Source organism: Monodelphis domestica, chromosome 1, assembly GCF_027887165.1.
Source record: "Monodelphis domestica isolate mMonDom1 chromosome 1, mMonDom1.pri, whole genome shotgun sequence".
Taxonomy (NCBI): domain Eukaryota; kingdom Metazoa; phylum Chordata; class Mammalia; order Didelphimorphia; family Didelphidae; genus Monodelphis; species Monodelphis domestica.
This window is the reverse complement of record NC_077227.1, coordinates 303503516-303521475: the sequence shown is the minus strand read 5'-3', so window position 1 is coordinate 303521475 and position 17960 is coordinate 303503516. Positions and strand designations below refer to the sequence as shown.

The 17960-nt window shown below is 34.2% G+C and overlaps 1 protein-coding gene across 6 annotated transcripts in view; it reads right to left on the bottom strand.

Moving 5' to 3' along the window:
* The window catches only part of MTA1 (metastasis associated 1), a 192445-nt gene that overhangs the window by 77051 nt on the left and 97434 nt on the right, over positions 1–17960 (bottom strand). For all 6 annotated transcript variants that reach the window (XM_016425614.2, XM_056821296.1, XM_007473327.3 and 3 more), the window contains one exon: positions 16432–16534. In XM_016425614.2, the coding sequence (XP_016281100.1) occupies positions 16432–16534 (103 nt within the window). The remainder of the gene's footprint in view (positions 1–16431; positions 16535–17960) is intronic.

Sequence of the window (17960 nt, the reverse complement as noted above, 5' to 3'; positions counted from 1 at the left end):
GAGAAGAATACTGATTGACAGAACAAAGGGGAATAAGCAGTTCAGAGCTCCTGAATCTTTAAAGCCTTTTAACTGGTCAACAGTGGCAAAGTGCAGTCTCTTAGAACTCCTAACCAGGTATAAATCAAAAGAGCGAGAATTGGTCAGGAACTTGCAGAATTCAGAGCATAAGGGTTTTAAAGAAACTCTCCCAATACTGCACCACTTCAAAGGCACTGAAAGATTGCAGGCACTCAGCTATAGCTATAAAACCAATAGAAGTATATAAGTTGGCAGATACTTAGACCAAAATTCCCCCTGAGAAGTGTGATCAAAGTCCAGTATTAAAGTAAAATCCAAAGTTAAAGAGGATGCTGGAAAAATAAGCAAACAAAAATGAAGCCAAATATAAAGTTATGGCAACAGGATTGAAAGAAAACAATTACTTGACTAATAAAGCAAAAGTTAAAGGAGATAAAGGAACCAAAAAATTTTATTTATTTATTTTTTAGAATATTTCCCTCCACTCTTCCCAACCAGCTCTCAGAGCTGACAAACAATTCCACTGGGTTGTATAAATGTTGTCATTTGATACCTATTTCCATATCATTCCTTTTTACTATTGAGCAATCTTTTAAAGACTAAATCCCAAACCATATACTGATATATATATATGTGTGTGTGTGTGTGTGTGTGTATATATGTGATAAGTGATGTCATCTGTTTTGCTTTTTTCTACTGCCATAGTTCTTTTTCTCAATGTAGATAGCAAGAAATATTACAATGAAAATACTGAAATAGAAGAAAATTAAATTAAAACGCTTTTGAGGGCAGTCAGGGTTAAGGACAGAGCGTGCACAGGATAATCAGGGCAGGAGGAAATAGGGAGGCACATTTTTCTGGTAAAGGCCTCATTTCTCAAATATATAGGGTCAAATTTAAAAGAATACAAGTCACTCAATTGTTGATGTAATTCTGTGATGTTTGGGCGATATCAAAAGAAGAACAGGATTGGAAGGGGAAGAGGAATACAGACAGAAGAGGGGAAAATAAATGTAGTGAGCAATAAAAGATTTATTCAATGGAGGAAAATGAGTTAAGAAGAACAAAAGATACCTAAACTGATACCTGAGAACTCTCATCTGCACTGATTAAAGGAAGGAAAAATAAAAATAAAATACCCCCCCACAGACACACACATTAAACAGGAATGATAAGAAATAAAAGGGCAAACTAGAAAGAGGGAAGGTAGATTAAAGGAAATTTTCATCAGAAACAAAACAAAAACAAAACACTTTAAGAGGGTATGGCGGAAGGGGAAAGATTATGTATATATGAGAATAGGATTGAAGAAGAAAAAAAAGACAATAATCATAACTCCTTAAAAAGTAGAGCTGGCCAAATGCAAAAGGAAGTACAAAGGCTCACTCAAGAAAATAAGTCCTGAAAAATTGGACTTGGGCAAGTAGAGACTATTCCACGAGACATCAAGAAACAATCAAAGTCATAAGAATGAGAAAACAGAAGTGTGAAAAAAACTCATGTAATTATTAGAAGCTATTTTGCCCAGCTGTCAATAAAAATGATACTCTAAATGAAAGAGATAGACATTTACAAAAATATAAATGGACCAGAACAGCAGAAGAGGAAATAAGAATATTTAAATAATAAATAATTAAACAGAGAAAAAGAAACTATATAAGCCACAAGTGGATTTACAAAGAACAATCTCAGGAATAGATAAATTTGCAAGTGGATTCTAGAAAACAGTTAAAAATAATTCCAATACTACAAAAAGTATTTGAAAAAATTGACAAATAAAAGGATACTATCAAATTTTCTTTATGATATAAATGTTGTCTTGACACCTAAGCCACGGTGAGTCAAAACAGAAATAAAATAATAGACAAACATTTCCCTAATGAATATCATTAAAATTTTTAAAATAAATTTTAATTAAGAAATTACAGCAATAAATCACAAAGATTCTACACTGTGACAAGGATGAATTAATAATAGAAATGAAGGGCCAATTCAATATTAGGAAAATTGTAAACATAACTGACCATATTAAGAAAAATTATATAACTTTCAATAGATACAGAAAGGGCTTTAAAAAAAATTAAACTCATTCCAGTTTTTAATAAAGTGCTATAGGAATAAGTGTATTCTTTTTTTCATGAGATTTTTTATGGATATTTTCTATTTCTTAAATCACCATGCTATCCTATGTATCCTTTAATCTACTCTTTTGAGAAAGTCATCACATATGACAAATGGTATCCTTTAAAAGGGGGAAGAAATGAACACACCTGATTGATAAGTTAAAAAGATTGTAAACATGTAAAATGTGTAACACTGCCATCTCAACAATGGGAACAACTTCTCATATCTCTTTGAGTCCCAAATGATTTTTTATAATTTTTATTTAGAGAGTTCTCTAGTTTAAGGAATATTTGTAATTGAATCTATTTAAATCTTTTGTATGCTTTGGGAGACTGATCCTAGATATTTTATGTACTATTTTGTTATAGTGGCTTCTTAGGTTTTGTTATTATTATAAAATGCTATTAATTTTTGAGGATTTATTTGTAGTCTGAAACTTTACTGAAGCTTATTAACTCTCTCAATTAGAATTTTTTACTGATTGCCTGAGGTTTTCCAAATATATCATCCTATCATCAATAAACAGGGACAGTTTTATTCTCCTCTTTAACCTTTTACAAAAAAAAATTTTTTTTTCTCATCTTATTGAAATTGCTTGCATTTCCTGAACTATATTAACAAATACTGGGAGGCTTTAAAAGAATGCCTGCCCTTTGATCCAGTCATACCACTGTTGGGTTTGAACCCCAAAGAAATAATAAGGAAAAATACTTGTACAAAAATAGCTGTACTTTTTGTGGTGGCAAAAAATTGAAATATGAGGTGGTGTCCCTCGATTGGGGAATGGCTGAACAAATTGTGCTATCTGATGGTGATGGAATACTATTGTGCTCAAAGGAATAATAAAGTGGAGGAATTCCATGGGAACTAGAATGACCTCCAGGAATTGATGCAGACTGAAAGGAGAATAACCAGGAGAATGTTGTACACAGAGACTGCTACACTGTGGCACAACTGAACAAAGTGGACTTCTCTACTAGAAGCAATGCAATGATCCAGGACAATCCAGAGGAACTTATGAGAAAGAACATTATCCACATCCAGAGAAAGAACTGTGGGAGCAGAAATAGAAGAAAAACATATGACCCATCACATGGTTTGATGGGGATATGATTGGGTTTTGCATTAAAAGATCACTCTAATGCAGATAAGAATAGCATGGAAAAAGGTTTTGAACAATGATACATGACCCAGTGGAATTGCTTGTCAGCTACAGGAGTAGGGAAAAAATGTTAAAAATACTAGGAAGACTAGACAAGGAATATGATCTAGTAATCAAACTGTATATAAAGTCTGCTTTTGGTTTTAGAGAGATGCTTTTTGTGATACATTTTTAAAAATCCTTCAATGCCCATATTTTATAGGATTTTTAGTCAAAGGCTTTTCTTGTAACAACTCAGATGATCTGGTGGTTTCAGATGTTTTATTTTAAAATTTGTATTTAAAATTTACTTTAAAATTATTTTAAACTGATTGTCTTCTTAATGGTAAATCTTCCTTGTATCTCTGGCAAAAATCCCACTTGATCATAATGAATGAAAAATCTTGTCAATGTGTATTAACCATACTGGCCCATAATTTTCTTTCTTTTGTTTATATGTCCCTGGTTTAACTATTAAGACTATATATATCTCATTAAAGATTCCTGGTAAACTGCTTTCATTCTCAATATTTATGAATAATTTGGTAAATATTGCTAATAATTGTTCCTTAAAAGTTTGATTGGGGGGCTGCTAGGTGGCTCAGAGGATTTAGAGCCAGGTCTAAAATGAAAGGTCCTAGATTCAAATCTAGCCTCAGATACTTCCTAGGTACCGTGGGCAAGTCACTTAACATTGCCTAGCTCTTACCACTCTTCTGGCTTGGAAAAAAGGCATTTACACAGTAATAATTCTAAGACAGAAAGTAATGATCAAAAAAATTTTTTTGATAGAATTCTTTCATCAGGAGCAGCAGTTTTTTCTTTTCTTTAATAGTCCCTTCATATTTATATCTACTTCCTCTTCTCCTATCAAATTATTAAAGATTCCTATCATCTTGTCATAGATTGAGTATTTCATATTGGTTCCAAGGCAGAAGAATGGCAAGGGCTAGCCAATGGGGGTTAAGTGACTTGCCCAGGGACACACAACTGGTTAGTGTCTGTGGCCAGATTTGAACCTAGAACCTCCTGTCTCTAGGCCTGGCTCTCAATCTACTGAACTACCCAGCTGCCCCCACTATTTTATATTTTTGAAGGTTTTTTTCCTTATGAATTTGGATGCTAAAGCTTTAGGAGTAGATAAGGTTATTAACTGAAACTGATTTCTTATCTGTGGTTCATTTTAAACAAAATATAAATTACTTCCCTTTTGCTCAATAGCAACTTCTGATGTTTTAGATACACTTGATAATTAATTATTTATTTTAATCAATTATTTCAAGTTAATTTTTCCCCATTCCCATAGTTTTGCTTTGCATACGACTTTGCTTTCTAAACCTGTTTCTTATAAGCAAAACATTGTGTTTTTGTTTTCTTATCCAATACCATCATTTTACATTTATTGGATTGTTTAATCCATTTACATTTAAAGTTATATAAGTTAGTTTTATAGCCTGTCTCTAAAGTTGGGTCTATCCCTCAAGTTATGACTTTCCCTTTTCTTCTACTGCAAACACCCAGTATTATGCTCCTTCAGTTCCTCTCATCTTTTTTTTAATATTTCCCTGTTCCCAATGACTCTCTACCTCCATCCCTAATCCTCATCCATTTTTATTTATTAGTAATTCTCTTGCTTATCTAGTTGTATATCTCTTTCAGCTCTTTTCCCCTAAGATTTCCCTTTCTTCTGGCCCTTTCAATTAGTCCTTTCATTAGTTTTAAAAAATTTAATTATTTTGCATTTCTTTCCAAAAAAGGATTTCTCTCACTCTTTTGTTATCCATTTTTCTTTCTATTTACCCCAAATCCACTCTTTCTTATTTATGACCCCTAAAATCACTTGGTTTCTCTTTTTTCTTTGTATGTTTCATATAATCAAAGCATCCAAGGAATTCATTATAGATTCTTCCTATATACATGTTCTGACTCTGCCTTGTAGAGCTCTTTTCTGTTGTTCCTCATTTTCAGAAAAATGGCCATTATTAATAGTATTAAAGAGGAAAGCTCTCCAACATGCCCTATTATGGGATCCTTCCCCCATCAATAATCTATACTTCTCTTATTGGCCTTTTTTCTTTCTACATTTTCCTATAAATCTCTATAAGGGCATTTATCAATGGAACTCTCTTTTACCTCCAAAGTAAGGTCTCCTTATTTGTCCTGCCCTTTTTCAATGGTTCTCCCTCCCTCCCTCCACTGCCTAATAGGCTCTTCTCTTTTTTGAGACTACAGAGATCACCTTCCCTTCACTAGGAGTCCTGGATTTGACACTGGTACATAACTTATTCCCTTCTATCTCCCAGTTCCCCTTCCAACCTTTAATGTATCCATCTCCCATGTTGTAATGCAGTCCCACAAAAGAAAACATTCACCTAGAAGCAAGATATCTCCAGGTTCTGTCAATTAAAACCTCAGCCTCCCTCTTCACTGTTACCTCTACCAGATTTCTACCACAATAAGTCTCCTTGTACACCTTTAGAAAAAAGTCTCTTATTGTTATTCTATAGTTGTTGCTATGTGCATATATTCACCCCTATAATATTTCTGTTTGGAGTTTTTGAAAAGCAAATAATCTCTTCAGTTCTTTTCTCCTAAAAATGTTCTTTGTTATTGAGTGTCCAGTTTTTATCTTGTATGGTCAGATTTGTAAGATAAAGTCATCCTACAATCCATCTTTAGTTCCAGTTCTGTTTGGAATGCATTTTCTATTCCCTGATCTTTTTCTCTAGTGGGTATTTGAATGTCTTTTGTTTTGTAGTAGATATTTCTCTAGGTGGCTTGCAGAATTTGTTGTTACTCAATTGATTTGCTAAATCTAACCACAATGTGTCCAGGTGTTTACAACTTTGTTTTTTTGGTTTGCTTTTTTTGTTTTTTAAATGGAGGTCATCTGTGAATTCTTTCAATTGGGATTTCATTTTTATGTAGATAAAGTTCTAGGCAGTTTTCTTCTATTATTTACTTCTCTTCTTCTAAATCCTCTTTCAATTCTGGGTGTTTGAATTCCCAAACTAGCATCCTTTTGTTTCTTTGGTGAGGTTTGTGAAATTTTTCTATAAATCTCATTTGTTTAGTGTTTTGGTTCCATGTTCTCAAATTCCACAGGAATTTGTCATCAAGTGTCAAGTGTTGTATTAATTTTTTTGTAGTATTTATTCAAAGATCCCTGAAATTGTTTATTAGATCTGGAGGCCATATTTCCTTCTATTGCTACTGTTTTTCCTCTCAAATTATCTATTTATGTGGAAGGTCTTTGATATTTCTTCTTCCTGAAATCTTTGCTACTTTCAGTCAACTCTCACCCTCAATTGCTCATTTTCTGACTCTTGCTTCTCTGATTGTGGTTTCCTTGGGTATTGGATCTCAAAGTGTCTCAGCCTCCTCCCACAATGAGCATTTAAAGATCGCCAGACTAAGTCTCTGACTAACTGATTTTTGAGTGTTCAAAATTAGTCCCATCTGGAAATCACATTCTTCAAGCGTGGTGAAGCACTGCACAGCACCATTCTCTTTCCCTTCCCCCTCTACAGTGTCCTGTGAAACTATCCCATATTTTTTTGACTTGGCACAGGAAATTCAGCTTAATTCCACTGGCAAAACTTTCATCTGGCAGGCTTTTGTTCTTTAATAACTATGGCTAAGCTCAATGTCAAGCCCCAATCAAATTATATATGGCAAAATAAAGGAGAAGAATGAGAAGGATTGGGGTTTAGGAGTGATGTAATCCTTTAAATATAAGTCTCTGTTGAGTCATTGTGTGAACTAGTGAGAGTGTGGAGAGTGGCAGTTCCTGGGCTAAGGGGGACTTTAAAAAACCTTTTAGATTCTTGATCAGCTAGAGTTGCTTTATCTTTGGTGTATAATGTCTGTTTTGGAAAGATTTGAGGTCATGGATTTAGTTCACCATCTTATTGCTGAGGCTGCCTGGAAGTCAATGGATTTTTTTTTAAAGGATAATTCATATATATTTAAAACCAAAAATAAGTATCTGTAAAGAAGATAAGCAATAAGCTTATTAGAAAAGCAAGGATGTCCTGTATCACCAATTCTCTTTAATATTGTACCAGAACTACAAACTATAGCAATGAGACAAGAAAAAGAAATAGAAGAAATAAGAAGTAAAGAAGAAATGAAACTATCATTTTTTAAAAGATAATGTTTAAAGAACCCTAAAGAATGAAAGACTAATCTGAAAAACAACTTCAACAAACCTGCAAGATAAAAAAAAATTCATACAAACCATCCACTTTTCGGTATATTACTAACAAATTCTAGGAAGAAAAAATAGAAGAAGAAATTTCACTTAAAAATAACTTTGGATAGTAGAAAATACTTGAGGATGTATCTACCATCATACCTGTCTACACACAGGAACTTTATTAATTACTCATGGGTAGAACAAGATAATATAATAAAGTAACAATAATACATAAATTAATTTACTTTTTTTTAGTGCTAAATTATCACAGAATTACTTTATGGTGCTAATAAAAATAATTTTTTTTGGAAGCACAAAAGGTCAAGAATATCAAGGGAATTAATGAAAAAAAAAGGAAGGAAGCTTTGGCACTACTAGATCTCAAAACTATACTACAAAGTTGTAACCATCAAAATAATCTGGTACTAGATAGGAAATAGAGAGCATGATCAGTAGACCAGATTAGATGCTCAAAATGTGTACATGATTTAAATATAAAGGGTGATTAGCAAATTAGTGGAACAGGAAAGGAATTACCTATCATATCTAATGGGAGGGAAAGAGTTCATGACCAAATAAGAAAGAGGTTCTCAGGAGACAAACTGAATAATTTTGGTTACAAAAAATTAAAATGTTTTTGCACAAACAAAACCATAGTCAATAGGAAAGCAAGAAGCTGGAAAAAAAAATTGTAGCTACCTTCTCTGGTGAAGGTTTCCTTTCTAAATTATATAGGGAGTTGAATCAAATTTTTTTAAAAAGTGCTATTTCTCACCCAATTGGTAAGTGGTCAAAGGAATAGGCATTTTTTATGAGGGGGGAAAACAATGCTATTAATAACCATATGGAAAAATGCTCTAAATAATTAATAATTAGAGAAATACAAATAAAACAACTCTGAAGTGCCACTTCACACCTATTAGATTGGCTATAATGACAAAAAGAAAAACCACAAAAGCTGTTAACTGAGCCATCCAATCTGGAAAGCAAATTTGAATTATGTCAAAGTAGTATTAAACTGTGACCCAATATAACTATTAGCTCCACACTCCAGTGAGATCAATAAAATAGGAAAAAGACACACACAGACATAAAATATTCAAAGCAGTTTTTTGTATGGTGGCAAAGATACAGAAACTGAGGGTATTGTCTGCTAATTGGGAAATGGCTGAATGAGTTTTGTTATATGAATGGGATGGAATATACCATTGTGCTAAAATGATGAAAGGGAGAATTTCAGAAAGGCTCATAAAGACTGATATGACTGATTCAAACTGAAGTGAACAGAACTAGGAAAACTATTTATAAAACTGCAGTAATACTGTGAAGATAATGGAGAGTCCAATGGATTCAGAATGAAGCTACTGAAGTATGTTTCTTCTCTTAGGACAAAGATAATGCAGGAATTCATTGTGCATGATTATACAAATTTGTAATGGATTTTGGGTTTCTTGCTTTCTCAATGGATAATCTTTTGTTTTAGTTATTATTAATAAAACTTTATAAAATACTAGTTATAGATTATTAATTTTAAAACCCACAGTTTGGCTTACCACAAAGGGATTTTTTGAGCAGATAGCCTTACAGTAAAGATAGTAAATTTACCTGCCTGGTCACTGCTCACCACGAGGATATATGGCAGGGGTGCCTGTGCACCAGTCCCACTCTGCTGCTGCCTGCTGTTTCTCCTGTTCATCTGCTTGGCCAGCATTCTTTAACACTCTCCACCCAGCTTGGAGCCTCCTCTTGCTGAGACAAGAGCCTGCCAATCCCAGTCATTATTTTTCCACAGAGGGTGACATACAATAATCTTTCGGCCCCAATCCCTTTCCATACTCCATGTCTATGTTTCTAGTCTGCCATATCCATTTTTCAGTGTGGAGAAAAGAACCCCACACTTTCTAATTTTCAAGCAGATTTTTAAGCTGATCCTAGATTCCTAGTTTAGAAGGCTGTTTACTAAAGGTTTTTCACAAGGAAGTAGGGCAGTTAATTCCAAATCTGTAGATTTAAAGTCAGTTTGGGGGAATAAGCCTGATTTTTTCCCTTCTTTCTCTTTACCCAAATTACCAAGGAAAAAATAATTTTTCTTCATATGCAAATTGTTTTCCCTCAAAGTTTTGCCTCTTTATGTTTACTCATGAAACAAACCCCATTCAGTGTCTTTCAGGTAAAATACTATTGCAAAGCTTGCTTGAAACTCTGAAACAATAGTTTGAGTTGGTAGACCTAAAAAGTGCAGTTTGGATCTGCTTAATTCTTATCCTGGGACCTTTTATTTTCATAGGAGATTTCCCACTTTATTTTCTTCTCCTCAAGAATATGCCACAAGCTAAGCTGCTTATACTATAGACCAACCTGAAATATTTTGACAAAGTTCTAGAAGTCTTAAATGCTCTAAATGCAGAGTGGAGATTCTGCCCTGTACTTCTTTGAGGAAATTCAGACTTCTGACAAACGAAATCTAAATGGATAATAAATACTGGGGGAGGGGAAGGAAACTTTAAAAGAGATCTGGAAGCTTATTGCTAACTATTTTAAGTTTATTCTCCTCTTATAATAGCAAACAAGTATTGGGATTGGTGAAAAGGATTTTGACTGCACTGCCTGTCTACACCTCCTCATTGGTTTATATTATTGTTTTTATCGATTGCTTTAAGGTTTAAATTTTTAAAATTATATCTGTTTTAATTTAATAAATATCTTTCTGTATTACTGAATCATTTTAAGCTACTATATTTTTCCTATATTGATCTTTAATTTGTACCTTTACCTCTGTTGGAGAACAAAATGGTGTATAAGCCCATGAACATCTTGCCCAAACCCTTGTCACTAGATCTATTGAAGATCACATGTTGCCTTTGTTAATTGTCACAAAGATGATGATGGATGGATTTCAACAAAACTGGTTAAATTATATACATACAACCTTTAGAGAACTTAATAAGCTAAGAATTTAATTGTAATTTTAAGTGGTCTTCAGAAATAATTTTACATAACTAGTGGTTTCTGAATGGATGACAATTTAATATTTATATATGTATATGTATACACACACACACTCTCTCTCTCTCTCTCTCTCTCTCTAAAGAATGTTGTATTAAAGGTAGAGAAACAAAGAAATGTTCCTACCAGGGTATTTATATGTAATCAGGAAGCAAGAAAAAGAGCTCCTGCAAAACTCTTCATTTTAATTTACTTCCAGCAGAACAATCTAGATTTCTTGATGATGTTCTAGACCCAAATGAGTTTTACTTTTTTTAAAAATATGTTTGCCAAGGTTGAAAGATTTGCTACATCTGTAAAAATTGTGACAAATATCCATCAGTTCACAGGGTTTTTATGTCATACAGCAACTTATGTGAAATATGATAGTGGGTTTCTTTGCTATTGTAATAAACTGGGCTATGGTGAATTTTGGGAACTTTGGTTCTTCTTTGAATGTACATTATGTACTGTGTTACTGTTGTTTCATTCTGAAAATCATTTTGTACTCACACATGGCTGACACAGTGTCACTGATTTTAAGCTATACATTTTTGATTTTTAAAACTTTAAAAAATATAACCATTGATTTTTTTTCCTTGCATGTGCATTATAATATTTGAATTTTATTTTTTCTCTCCTTTTTATATTTGGAGCATATGTCACCAGTATTGAGAAGATTTTCTTTAACTTTTTTGATTTTGCAGTAAGTTTAAAATACATTTGCTATAATGTCAATGCATACCCAAAAAGCATTAGACTATAAAAATGATGCCCTTGATTGTTTAAAAAACTTTTTTATGGGACTTTGCTTAATGATTCTGTCTGATTCCAGGACAAGAGAACACAAAAAGAGCCATTGCATAGTGCCAAAGAAGTACAAAACTAAACTACATAGTGCTAATCGAGCACAAGGTCAAAGAGACCAACCAATCCTGGTGGGATTGATGTAATTTTGAGCCAAGACAAGAGGACTTGAACTTGTTTGGGGTTCGAGGTTGCGGCTATTTAACCTGTGTTAAAGGCAGGTCTTCCTTGTCCCACATTCTACCAAGTATCTCAAATTTGGCTCCTACCTGGCTCCTATAATCTAGTCCCTTTTCTGTCTTTCATGGTGTGACACATTTCTGTAGTCCTGGCTACTGATTGGGTAAATTGCTTAAATCATTTTAATTAGGCCCTGATTCAAGGACCTGTTATAGGTCTGTTTTTCCTTTACTTAGATTGTTTTAGACATAAGGCTTTTACATTTTGTATTTCATCCATAAGTTATTTTTCTCTTTTATTTGAAATTTTTCATGTTTTTTGTTTTCTTTTGCAAATTGATTAATATACCTCATAACACAGCCATTCATCCCTGAGTGATCCCTGTGTTTGTTATTATTCACCTCAGGGGGGCTAAGTTATTGTTGTGAAATTTGATTTAAATTTTAGCAATTTTAGGATAAGAAACTTGCTACCTCGCAGAATCTAGAATATGCCATGAAGACAGATGCCTGCAGAGACCACATGCTGCACCAGAAGATCCAGAGTGAACTTTGGGATATGAATTGAAATATGGGGGGGTTGAAATGCCTTTGTTTTGAATGTATACTCTTATGCCAAAGGGGACTGCCCCCAAATTGGCTTTTTGTCAACCCAGTAATCATTGGTTTTGTTATTTTTTCCTTTTATCCACAAATTATTGCAATTTTTAAGTTGATTATGTTTCCATGATCCTTTTGGGGAGACTGGTTTCCCAATAAGATGGGAGGGGGGAAATATGTATAAATGGAAATTTTGAGCCTTTGGACTTCATCCCCCAGAAGTCCCTTAGTTTTTTCCCAAAATTCCATTTTCCTGCATCTCCCCACATTTTGTGTGATTGTATTTAAGTGGCTGTAACCCCTCCTTCATCCTCTTTTGAATCTGCAAGCAGGCTGAAGTCAGGCAGTTCTTTTGTTTTAGTTATTAGGAAAATCCTCATGCTAGTAGAGCAATCTGAGTTGAACACTAAAGAAAGGTAGGAACTCTAAGAATTGGAAAAGAGGAAAGAATACATTCCAGGCTTTGAAGCAGGAGACAGAATGTCAAGGATGTGGAAGAGCAAGAAGATCAGCTTAATTGGATCATAGAGTATATAAAGATGAATAATGACAACTACTTCTAGAAAGATTGGCTGATGCCAGATTATGGAGAATTTTTAATGTCATGAAGCTTGTTTTTTAATTCCAAGGGCAATAGGGAGCAATTGAAGATAGCTGAAGAAGACAGAAGTTATCTTAGTGGTTGTATGAAAGGTTGGAGGAGGAGAAACTACATTTTTCTTATTGTGAGAGACTTAGAATACTTTTTCATGTGCTTATTGATAGTTTTGCAAAAAGTGAAGAGCTTCAACTTCATAGATCCTGTTAATGGGTAAGAGTAGATATATATTAGAAACAGATACTGTGGGGGCAGAATATATAAAATCTGACAACTCATTGTATATAAGGATGAGGGAAAAGAAAAACTCATGGTTGACTATAAGGTTATGAATCTACATAACAAAAAAGACAGTGATCCTGTTAACAGAAATAGGAAAGTCTGCTTTGCTGTCCTTTCATTTCAGTTGCAGTCTATTCTTTTTAGCCCCATTTGGAGTTTTCTTGGCAAAGATGCTTTGTCATTTCATTCTCCAGCTCACTTTAAAGATGAAGAAACTGAGGCAAACAAAGTTACTTGCCAAGGGTCACGTAGCTGGTGTCTAAGTCCAGATTTGAACCCAGGAACACATAGCTAGTGTCTAAGATCAGATTTGAACACAGGAAGATGAATCTTCCTTACTCTAGGCCTGACACTTTATCTACTGTGCCACCCTGCTGCCTCAAAAACCTGTGTCTACCTGCTGAGGAACTAAACTCCAGTCTCCCTTGAGATAAGCAGGGCTACCCATCACTACCCTAACATGAGAAGTTTATAGGACACTAATTAGGGGAAAAGAGAAAGAGTTTCATTTTAGGAATACTGAATTTAAGATGCCATTGGGACATCTAAGAAAAAGATTAAAGGCATCATAGAACATTGATTTAAAGTTTAAATGGGTCCTAAAGGTCATTAAAGACATATCAAATCTGTTGCCATATCTTACTGTTTCTATCTCTACATGTCTTCCTGACTCTTCCTTCTACTTTCAGAGCCAACAACTTTGCTCAGGTTCTCATCATGTCTCAATTAGATCACTGCGACATTCTCTGCAATATTGATAAAATGACTGTTTCCCCACGTTATTCTTCAACTCAATAAACTCCATTGGCTGCCTAGTGTCTTTAAGATCAAATACATTACTAAAGCCTTTCTCAATCTTACCCCAAACTATCTCACTGGTCTCCCCTTCCTTCAGTCTGTAATCCAGCCAGATTGGCTTTCTTTGGCAAACACATGCTTGTACACAAGTATACACATTGTGTGTACATACATGTACAAGCATGCAATGTGTATACTTGTATACATATGTGTACATACACACTCCCTTTGATAGTTCCACTAGAATGCAGGGACCATGAAATTAATTTTATTTGTATTCCTAGGACCTAGGGCAGTGTCTACCAAAGAGTAGGTAGTTAACAGGTCAACTAGGAAAATAACCAAAAAGGGATGGAAAGGGACAGGAAAAGAAGAGACTCTCTCTATGAAGTAAAGAAGAGGAGAGAAAAGATTTCATAGATTTTAAATTATGTATAAAGGGATATAAGATTAAAATTAATATCCAATGACTCCAAGTACATTTTATAAGATTTATTAATTTTATAAGATTTATTACTTGAAGTAGAGGAAATAAAAAGACAAAAATAAAAGCCTGAATAAAGAGAAGTTTTCCTGACTGCATAAGTAGGACTTTATCTCCAAAACGTAAGGACTTAACATGAGAACCAAATTGGGATGCTGGAATTTGGAGTTCTCAGAGCAGATTCTAATTACATAGGGAAGCTCAAATGGATGGTCTCAATTTTGTCATTAAAGCAGCAAATAATCTTTGATGAGCAACAGGAGTAAAAATGGCATTTGAGCCTTGAGGAGAAAAGACACTGGAGTTTCCTTAGTGGCCTCTAGTTCTTCTTTTATCAACCTAGGTATTTCACACAGGCTTAAGAGGAAATTTCAGAGTCCCACCTCATGGAGGTTGTACAATTTTAGATGAGGGTGGCTAAAAAAGATTGAAGGTCATGGGAAGATTTTGAAACCTAGGCATACACCAAGGAGCTAGTGATATAATGAAGAACTAGGAAACTATGATATATACTCAAGTCTTAGTATGGAATAAAGATTTTTTAAAAAAGGTGTTTAGGACTTCACAAAACCTATTAATCATCTCAATTTGTTTCTGTGCTAATTATAGAAAGGTTAAAGGGCTAGCAGTAAGGGAGACCTAAGATCAAATCCTGTTTGATAGTTACAATGTGTGTCCATGCCCAAGTCACTTAACCCCACTGAAACTCAGCCTTCTCATCTATAACATGAAAAGATGGCCTGGATAGTCTTTAAGAACCTTTCTAGCTCTAGCTCTATGATCTTCTGATGTGAAATATAATGAACTTGGAAAAGAGCAATCATTCCCCCCCCACCGCCCCCCGCTTATATCTATGCCTCTAATTTTTCTTTCATCTTATTGACATAGTTAACATTTCTAGAATTACATCAAATAATAGTGGGGAAAGTAAACAACCCTGTACTTATTGAGAAAAGTTCCAGGTTTCCATGGCAAATAATGCTAATTCTTGGTTTTAAATATATTCTTTTGTTCATATTAAAGAAATATCTATGCCTTTTGGAGTCATTAACATATTTTGGTGGAAATATTTTCTGCAGCTATTGATAAGATAGGGTTTTGTTATATAAAAGTAATAGAATATTACCATGGCTTAAGAAGTAATGAATGAGGGGGCAGCTGGGGTAGCTCCGTGGATTGAGAGCTAGGCCTAGAGATGGGAGGTCCTAGGTTCAAATCTAGCCTCAGACACTTTCCAGCTGTGTGACCCTAGGCAAGTCACTTGACCCCCATTGCCCAGCCCTTACCACTCTTCTGTCTTGGAGCCAGTACACAGTATTGACTCCAAGACGGAAGGTAAGGGTTAAAAAAAAAAAGTAATGAATGAGAAACTCTAAGAAGCAGAGGAAGATCTGTATGAACTGATTCCAAATTTCTAAGGAAAGCAATATTCACTATGTATACAAAACAATGAAATATTAAATAACAAAGAAAAATATCTAAACTCTAATTAGCTAGGATGAGCAATTCTGACCCTAGAGAATAGATGATATAAATCAAGCTTTTCCCTGCTTTTCTCAGTCAAGAATAACTACAGATGATGAATACTGCAAAAAAACTGTCAGATGTATTCATTATGATGGGATGGCTTTGCCTAATTGGGTTTCAATGAGGGTGAAGAGGAGAAAATTTTAAAAAGAATGTATATAAAACCAACAAACAAAAGGAACGTTTTTAAATGACATTCAGGGTCCTCTACTAACTATATTCATACCGTTAAAATCAAAGAAAGAGACTAGAGAGAAAAAAAGTATACACAAGAACGCTTTATTGACAATTCCATAGTGTCTTATAGGGAGGCTGCTATCTCTAGAAGCAGGGTTCAAGACACAAGTCAATTCTGGTTTTGGGGTACAGTCTAATTGCAGTTTAATATTAAAGTACCAAGTCCTTCTTAACCCATCCTAAAAACAGGAGGCAACATAAAAATGCCAAGATGTCCCTGAGGAACAGCAATGATTTGGAGAAGATAAGGGGGAAGACTTGCAAATTACCCTTAACCTGGGCACATGATTACACAAAGTTTAGCCAAGTCTGTATCATTCTACCTATCATTTATAAAATAAAAAAATTGAGCTAAATCATGTAAGATCCTTTCCAACTTATAAATCATTTATGATTTCCCAAAGTATCTTAAAGCCCTATTAGTTGAAATGTGTCAAGAAGTCTACATACCGTGCCACCACCAGGAACTGGTCGATTTGCTTATCAATTAATGGATTATATGCTTCCCAAACTTTTGTTTCAAGTTTTGATTGGTCTCTTCCATCTTCCTCACCTAGAAAAGTGAATACACACAATCTTTTGGAAATGTTTAGAATCAAAACTAGATCTAAAAGAAGTATTTATCATTTATCTCAAAGTACTTGCTGGGGACATCACACAACAGGGTTCCCATTCAATAAGAGTAAGTTCTTAACCTGGAATCCATGAACTTAAAAACATTATTTTGAGAAGGGGTACACAGGCTTCACTAGAATGTTAAAAGTGTCCATGACATTAAAAAAAGGTAAAGAATCCCTGAGGAAGAGGTTGGAGGAGAAAACTGTTAATGCTATTTACACATCTGGAATTCTGTGAAATTATATCGAGATCTTTTTAAGATTAAAGGATGCAGCTAATGAAACCAGTTTTTAGGACAAACTTTGAATATAAAGATGTTAGGTTTCTGGGCAAGATGACTAGAGAAGTTCTTTATATCACTCAAACTGAACAGGACCAAAATAAACAAATATCCTCATTACCCCTCCCCTCACATACACAGAGAAAAGAAAACTCCTTAGAAATATAAGCCTAGCTTAAAAAAGTTTTGTATGACTTCACATGTTTAATGGGTATCATATTGCTTGTTTTCTCAATAGGCAGAGTTATGGAAAACAAAATTTAAAAATGAATGTTTACAAAGGATAAAAAATTAAAATTAAGTGAGAAATAACATTTAAAAAATAGATTACCCTAACAACTTAGCTGAATTCTTATCTAGGAAGAAGCAACTGAGAATTTTGTTGAAAGTTAATGCTATTTTCGAATAAAGACTTGAATTCAGAATATTCCCTTTCCTTTCCTGAAATGAATAAGCCCAAGACACATGAATCTCAATCCAATGAAGAGAATTAGTAGAAAGTGGAATTAAAACATAGACCATTTTTATAGCACTTTAGTTTATAACGCACTTTCCTTGGTGTAATACCACAGGTAGGTAGATAGTGTAAAAATTATTATCCTTATTTTACAAGTAAAAGAATCAAGATTTCCCAAGTCAAATCCTAAATATTATATCATGCTGCCAGGAACTGCTGGTTTGACTCTGTCCATTCCTGCAACTACATAGATGTATTAGAAAGCCTTGCTTTGATCTTGGTCTAGAAAATGGCATGTGACATAAGCTGGAAGGTATGGAGAGGAAGAAAACAATGCAGAACAACATGCTAGAATAGAAAAATGCTGGACTTGGATTCAGGAAGATCTATATGAGGATGAGACTTGGCATCCTGCCCCAAGCAATGAACCTGGTGATTTTAGGGTAATCATTTTAGGCAAATCACTGAAGTATTTCCTTGTCATCTTACCAGGCACCTGACTGCTCAGAAGTGCCTACTTACTGTTATTAGCCTTGGTCACCCACTACATCTAAGATGTGCTCCAGCCACAAATCATTTTATTCTTCTGGTTATATCACCATGCTCCATAATGCTTCATATTTA